At 42.1% G+C, this 8,363-nt stretch overlaps 1 protein-coding gene across 4 annotated transcripts; it reads left to right on the forward strand.

Annotated features, from left to right (window-relative positions):
• Positions 1-1,917: 1,917 nt before the first annotated feature.
• On the forward strand, positions 1,918-8,363 carry LOC124039474 (calcitonin gene-related peptide-like). 4 transcript variants are annotated; one of them, XM_046355506.1, is made up of 5 exons: positions 1,918-2,006; positions 3,052-3,143; positions 3,977-4,120; positions 6,121-6,306; positions 6,621-8,363. In XM_046355506.1, exons 2-4 carry the CDS (start codon positions 3,058-3,060, stop codon positions 6,278-6,280), a joined length of 390 nt encoding a protein of 129 aa, XP_046211462.1. In that variant the 5' UTR covers positions 1,918-2,006; positions 3,052-3,057; the 3' UTR covers positions 6,281-6,306; positions 6,621-8,363. The 4 variants fall into 4 exon arrangements, with proteins under 4 accessions (XP_046211462.1, XP_046211445.1, XP_046211435.1 ...); XM_046355489.1 differs by lacking the exons at positions 6,121-6,306; positions 6,621-8,363 and adding an exon at positions 4,995-5,600; XM_046355496.1 differs by lacking the exons at positions 1,918-2,006; positions 3,052-3,143 and having other exon boundaries at positions 3,777-4,120.

Here is an 8,363-nt window from a genome sequence, read left to right on the forward strand (position 1 = left end):
CCTGTCTAATGGGGTTCCTCTGCGACGCATGCAGGGAAATGCCACCCCCCACTCTCCTCCTCTTACACACGCTCACTCTCTCTCTCTCTCTCTCTCTCTCTCTCTCTCTCTCTCTCTCACACACACACACACACACACACACACACACACACACACACACACACACACACACACACACACACACACACACACACACACACACACACACACACACACACACACACACACACACACACACACACACACACACACACACACACACACACACTGTGTATACCAAACATTAGGAACACCTTCCTAATATGTAGTTGCACCCCCCTCCCCCTTTTTGCCCTCAGAACAGCCTCAGTTTGTTGGGCATGGACTCCACAAGGTGTCGAAAGCGTTCCACAGGGATGCTGGCCCATGTTGACTCCAATGCTTCCCATAGTTGTGTAAAGTTGGCTAGATGTCCTTTTGGTGGTGGACCATTCTTGATACAAACGGGAAACTTTTAAGTGTGAACCTCAGCAGCATTGCAGATCTTGACAGAAACTGGTGCGCTTGGCACCTACTACCATACCCCGTTCAAAGGCACTTAAATATTTTGTCTAGCCCATTCACCCTCTGAATGGCACACATACACAATCCATTTCTCAATTGTCTCAAACCTTAAAATCCTTATTTAAACTGTCTCCTACCTTTCATCTACGCTGATTGAAGTGGATTTAACAAGTGACATCAATAAGGATTCATAGATTTTACCCGGATTTACCTGGTCAGTCTATCTCACGGAAAGAGCAGGTGTCCTTAATGTTTTCTATACTCAGTGTACACACACACACGCTCATATGCTCGTACGCTTACACACTTGATGATGCTTTGCCCACTAATGAAAAGGAAGGGGAATTAGATGACGCCAACTGACAAACAGTTTTGTAATTGCTTTTGGTAAACAACTCTCGTTGTCATCACTGATTCTGCATTGATTCCCCGTTGTCCACTTCATTTTTTCCACTGTAGAGGGATAATCAGGGATTTATCCACATTCAAGAGGGACTGGGGCAGAGATAATCATCATAAAGCATTAGCCATGTTATCATAATTCATACCAATGTTGTCTTTTGGCATGAGGGGTACAACATGTTGCCTTAATAAAGCATATAGGAACCCTCTATAAACCCTTCATAAGGGTACCTTCATTTAAAGTGTTACTGTGGATCATTTAGAAAGACTCGTGTTCATACACTCAACTGAGATGACATTAAAACCACTTATCAGATGATTCAAATCTAAAATCTTGGTTCTTATGACGTAAAATCCTATCATTCTGAGGAGTTGAAGCCGTTGCAGTGATTTGTATTCATGATGGGAAATAAATCCTCTTTTGTTCAACCACTCATATCATTGTGAACTTAGTTGAGTAGAACAATTTGAGTTTCAGCCTGAGACGGCGGAGTTGACTGGTGAGTAGCACCAACCCATGGGTGGATGGGACTGCAGTATACCGTCGTTCCCAGTAGATGGCCCTGCCTACAAGTACTTTGCTGTGGGTTTATCGATTTGGCATTTGAAAAATAGCATGCATGTAACATTTTTGGAATCCTATAAAATATGTATTGCTGGGGATGGTTTCTGTGGCCATTCATTAGATTAGCTCCGGTTTAATGAATGACCTCAATGCAAATGTGGATATCAAATGGTCCAAATGACAGTGGATTTTGTGAATGGAGCACTTAGTGACAAAATAATGACGTCATTGCAAAGCCATATCCCTTATTAGTGTGCCAGAAGTAAGGGCCATCGTCCCATTGGCTCGCGGGTGCATCTCATCGACGGGATTGGCCGACAGGAGATAATTAAACACCTACACAGTCAATGCACATATCTAAGTGGTGGATATATAGGCTTGTGCATCGGCACTGCATGCAACACAACCAAGAGTTGGTCTTCAAGTTGAGAGAAGTAAACTTAGGCGTTTCATATAAAGCTATATATATTTTTTTGCCCGTTGATTAACACGAAAGGTAAGTGGATACTTTAAAGCAGATTCACATGGTGGACGGACTGGTTTTGGATGGAAGGTTGACTTAATGGGTTGTGTCTTAGTGCTCCATTGTAACTCGTCAGATATGGAGAGTGTTGACCTGAGTTTTGGTGCAGTGTGATGTGATGGTGACGTTAACGGGATTGAAGTGTGGCCGTAGGGGTCACAACTCTCCCTCAGTGAGGGTCCGGTCTGCTCTGTGGTGGAGGCAGAACAGAAAAGAGGGAAAGAAAGATGGAGAGAGCGAGAAAGATATAGAGAAAATGTGCGTAAGCGCGAGTGAAAGACCAAATAGTGAGTTAGAGAGAGAAAAAGACAGAAAGAAACTGTGAGTAAGCTAGAAACAGAGCGAGAGAGAGAAAGGGATGGGTGAGTGGAGGCTGGAGGCTCTCTGAGAGGAGAGATGGAATGCCTGTGTGTGAGAGAGTGGTAGCAGCTCATTACACTAATGCACTGGTCACCCCCCCGGGAGTTGGCACGCTGGATGGAGCCACTCTCCCCTCACAGCGGCTAGCTAATGCTACGTCCCCTCAGTTCGCACTGAGCAACAGGCTTGGACCCCGTTCATGCCTGGACATGCCAAGGCTCAACTCAGAGAATGTCCTGTCCTGTACTGGGCATGGCGAGACGGAGGGATAGTTCGCTCCATGGAGAAGAGTGCAGGACTATCACGTGGATCAGTTTCCTTTTGGCTGTTTGGATGGAGGGTGTCATGGAGCGATAGAAGGATGGATGTGTAGCTTGAGATATCAGTGGTACTGAGCTGAACTAGCACGGTAGAGCGGCGTCTGCCGTCTCAATACAGAGTTAGAAAGAGCCATCAATGTAGTAGCTCACTTCACATTTAACGAAGGAATCCTTTAAAAACTATTTGTGTTACATTAGCCGTACAATGCTTAATCTCATTCTGGTAAATGTACACTGATCGTTATTGTGATGGCGACCTGCTTCTCTCTTGTTGAATGTAGATGTTAATGTAATTGTATCAAGTCTGTGGAGCTCATGGGACTGTCTCTTTGCTGTAGGGAACCATGGTTATGTTGAAGATTTCTGCTTTCCTTGTTGCTTATGCCCTGGTCATTTGCCAGATGTACAGCTCACAAGCAGCCCCCTCCAGGTGAGACAGACAGACTTGCTGACAGACAGACGGAAATTGCGAAATTACACTCAACGCACGCACACACACACACACACACACACACGCACACACACGCACGCACACACACACTCACACACGCACGCACGCACGCACGCACGCACGCACGCACGCACACACACACACACACACACACACACACACACACACACACACACACACACACACACACACACACACACACACACACACACACACACACACACACACACACCACCCTTGTTTAATATGACATGAGAATATGGATTGGAAGTACTACCAAATATACATTTATTATTTAATAATGAACATTTTGAGTGACATTTTGGGGGAAAGTCATATTTTTTTCTGTGATAAAAGGAATATAATACATATATTTTCTTCTGTGAATTTAGACTACAGATTTTTTTTGTAATTTAGTCTACTGTTACAAAAACATTAATTCATGTTCCTTAATCCAATATCACAGAAGGGCACTCCAGTTAAGCGTAAAAGGGCTGTAAAAAAAACACAATTAAAAAAACCAAGTAATTTAATTTAGAAGAGATACATTTGATATATAAAAAAACATCCAAGCCACTCCCCGTTCTCATGAAGTCATTGATTTAGTCATAAATCTGAATTTGGTCACTAGTCGGCCCTTTTAATGTTTTCAATGTTGGCTCGGGTCCCTTCCAGTCGCACGTCATACCTTTTAGATTTAGTGACGCTCCGTGCATGTTATTATTATTTTATTTTTTACTGCGGGTGATAACTTTAGTTTGTTTTTATGCGGATCTCTGTGCTTCACCCACCCTCTTCCTTCCTCCACTAAGACCGGGCATGGAGTCTATGACAGACCGAGTCACCCTTACGGACTACGAGGCAAGGAGGTTACTCAACGCCATAGTCAAGGAGTATGTGCAGATGACAGCTGAAGAGCTGGAGCAGCAAGAGAATGAAGGCAACGAAGGCAATAGGTACAGACAACTGCTTATTCTTCCTTTCTGCATTCTTAACAATACCTGAGTTTGCCTCCTAGCTCAGGGCTACTACCAATTAAGGGATTGATGATGAATTAAACGTGATGGTCAGTATTTTACGGTAAGAGCTACTTTCACACGGAGTAGAAGTGCGTCAACCGTCCATTGACCAAACGTTTTAAGCTAAGAATGAACTCGCACAATTGTAACCACAATTTTGTTACCTGTCTGGAGATATGTCTTTTAGCCACCTTAGCAGTGTGTCCTGCTGGAGTTTATTGTAAGCCATACAGAGAGGTATGTGCTCAGAGAAATTGGTTCTCTCCATTTTAAGGAGGGATATCCAACCCAATCCCCCCCAACAATATCTCTATCTTAACCCTCCCGCATGGATGAGTTTGATTTATTCATTTATTTGAATGGACGAACGTTAACAGCCTGTTTGCCTGCTGAAGATATTATATTAGCTGGGGAATGCTTAACCTTGATGGATAACTGCATGCTCTCAGTAAGTTGAGGCAGAAAGAGTCGCATGACAGCGGAAACTATACCCGTTCTGTTCTGCTTGGGTTGATATGAGAGGGTGGGTGTGACGACGTCAATGGAGTTGGGGCATGTGGGTTTGATATGTCAAAGTTCTTCAAGTGATTGGAAGGGAAGCATGATGTTTTGGAAATGTTCATTTCTTGCCTATGACAGCATGTCTGACAATGCATTTTGTAGGGGAAATGCATGAAGGAAAGGGGATGATACAGTACTAACATGAGCGAGAGAGCGATAGAGAGAGTGTGTGTGCGGGAGAGAGAGAAATCTGCATGTGTCCTGCTACTATGAGCCTGTTTTCTGCATGTTTATCTCTCCCCTCTGACAGCATGGAAAGGCCCATTACCAAGCGCTGCTCTAACCTCAGCACCTGCGTGCTGGGCAAACTGTCCCAGGACCTGCACAAATTACAAACGTTTCCCCGCACGGACGTGGGCGCGGGCACGCCTGGCAAGAAACGCGGCGCGCCCGAGAGCGAACGCTATGCAAGCTACGGGAAGACATTTGACAGCATCTAACCCTCCGCCCTCCTCCTATTCCCTCTATTTTCATGATAACGTCCTCCTGGTTTTTGTTTGACAAGTCTCAGTTGCATGTGGATTTTTCCTGCTTGATTGACCTAAGAGCGAATCTCCCATTGCAACCCCCACTTCTTCATTTTTGTATTCTTTTGACAATTCCTTTCCGTTTTCGGCAAAGAATGACATGTTGTATCTGTTCAGACAATCAATTCTTCTAAATTGCAATTATTCAAAAGAATGAATCAACATATATCGAGTTTTTTTCCCAGTGTGTATATTCATATCATTTGATTGCATTTCAAATTCCTGAAAACCCAAATTCCTAAGAGATAACCTAAGTAATATTCAACCAGAATAAATAGTTTCTTCATGCCTCACCATGTTTCTTGTTCAATAAACCTATTTTTCTACCAGGAAGGCTTTTACTTTTTATTCTTAAGAAATAGAATATTAGTCATTAAACAATTTGTTTTATGGACCTAGCTTTGGCTCTTCCAACAGCGGCATTTAATATTTTTTCATTGCAGAATAGAGTAAATCATAGTTATTATAGCATTTCCATGACCCTTGAACTATCTCTAGAACCTTCACCAAGTCTCAAGGTAAGAATTCTGATCGACTGAACCATTCTAATGATCTAACATTTTCAGAGACTATATTAATCCACAGTCTACTTGTATGTGTTTAGTTGTAATTGCTCTACTCCTGTTAATGACAATGACACTTTCGTTTTAATGGAGGTGTCGTAGAGCAGATGTTTGAATTACATTGAACCCTATTGCTTGATTAGATAAGGAAATAGTGTTTGTGCGTGTGCTTGAGTATGTGTACATTTGTAAGTGTCTGGCATGAGTGCGAACACAAATGCTTTTGTGTGTCTGTGTACTGTATGTGTATGAGGTACTGTTAACCCTGCCTCCATTCCTGAAGCAGCGTTACAGCACAGAAGCGAGCCTGCAACACGGCCACCTGCGTGACTCATCGCCTGGCAGACTTCCTGAGCCGGTCGGGGGGCATGGGCAACAGTAACTTTGTCCCCACCAATGTGGGCTCCAAGGCTTTCGGCCGGCGGAGGAGAAACACCCAGATGTGAACATTCCGACAACCTTCAGGGATACGGTGAATACTCCTCCCCCTCATATCTGTCCTTTCTGTCTCTGTTCTTTCAACTATCTCTTATTTAAATTGTGTAGCTTTTTAATTCGTTAAATGCCTGACCTCACCATAGGCAAATAGTTTACTTGACTAAATTAAGATAGCATAAAAATTAAAAAAAAGATTATACATTGAGAATTGAATTTCCTGTGTTGATGAAAAATAATTGCTGGGTCTTATTTTTTGTTCAGAGGTGTACGATGTGTGACAGACAGAAGGCGCTGGGCTCTAAGTTGTTGACTTGTCCGTTCTCTCTTCCTCTCTCCCTTCCCTTACAGAGGTTGATCCTTCTTAACGCGATGACATCAGAACATATCTGGGGGGAAAACAACAAAACAAACAAAGAGAAAGAACACACTGGCCCCTTCATCCACTACCCCACATCCACAGAAATAAACCCCTTCCGATATTAGGACTCCTCCTCTCAATACCATAATGTTATGAAACTTTCATTTAGCTTTTGGCAAACCAGAGAAGAAAAGGGGGAGAATGACAGCAACCTCCATTATGTACATTGACAGCTGAATCCCCAAATCCCAAAGAAAATTTCCAGATTCCTTTTAAAATTTTTATTACATGAAATTCATTTAAAATGAATTGGAAAAAAGCACCAGTGCTTATTTATTCTGATTTATTCTGTCTATAGAGCACATTTGTACCATGTGAACCATTCTCCCCGTCACTCATCCCTCCCTGTCCCCACCGGCACCTGTTTGCTGTGCCGTGCCCTGCAGGGATCGACATTAAAGATCATCCTTCCCTAGGCTCCCTCACAACGGCTGTGTCTTGTGCCTTGATGTAAAACACTTTACATCACATGACTGTATAGTATGTATCAAGATTATAAGAAGACCATGAAGAGAATGACACCGGAAAAAAAAATATTAAAGAGATTAATATTGTAACAATTGTGAATTTCAGCAAGATTAAAATGTATTTTAGATACATTCGGGTTTTGGGGTACTTGTGTTGTTCTTCAAGGTTTAACAAAGTATTTAGGTGAAGAGAGAACCGTTGTGTTGTTGATCTTTTTTTCCACCTTTACTGTACGTGCGATGAGTAGCTTTCAGACCATGCCGATTTCTCCTGAACTCTCATGGGCTCTCCTGAACTCGTGAATGCATTGGTCTCACTGTGTGACACACGTTGGGAATTCGACAGCACAGAAATCTGTCCAAACTAGTTCAGTCCAAACCACTCACACTGTTTTAAACATACTGTACACAACTTATGCAAATGGTCCTGTGACACATCCATTTCCATACAAAAGACAAACCTTTCATAGTAAATCCCAAAAATGGAAACCAATAATACTAGGTTGAAGATAACATGAACACATTCATATGAGTTTGAATAAGAAAATACAACTATAAAATAAGAGACCATTAGAAATGAATTGCTCAATAAAATCAGCAAAATCTTAAGCCAGTGTTCACTTGGTCTTGCTCAGTTTTTGAGAATGTGTTGCATTGTCTCCGTCAGACAATTCAAGTGTAAATTGTATGATAAATTGTTTTATCTTAAGAGGCACAACCCTCCTCCAACCAGCTGTTTCTCTGAGTCAATGAAGGCTTATAAGGATTCTATTACATTTCCATATTTCCATGATATCTATTTGTACATTTACCGCTTACTGGGCACACCACTTCATTTCAACATGGATATATTTGGTTGAGACGTTGATCAAAAGTTAGTGATAACACATTGGACATTCAACGATGTTTTCAACAATCTAAAAGCACAACCAAATTCCAATGGAAAAACAATGTCTGATTTTTGATTTAGTTGTCACACATGTCTTGGGCTGTGCTTTGTTAATACCCTGGATGGGAGACAAGGGTAGCTGTAGATCAATTCTCCAGTAGGAGGTGCTGCCCAGCATATTTTTTTTTAAATGGTGGATATAAAATTGAAGATCTGGCATTGTTTTAAAGGTACAAATTGAACATACACTACCGGTCAAAAGTTTTAGAACACCTACTCATTCAAGGGTTAGTCTTTATTTGGACTATTTTCTACAT

Source organism: Oncorhynchus gorbuscha, linkage group LG01 (genome assembly GCF_021184085.1).
Source record: "Oncorhynchus gorbuscha isolate QuinsamMale2020 ecotype Even-year linkage group LG01, OgorEven_v1.0, whole genome shotgun sequence".
Classification (NCBI taxonomy): Eukaryota; Metazoa; Chordata; class Actinopteri; order Salmoniformes; family Salmonidae; genus Oncorhynchus; species Oncorhynchus gorbuscha.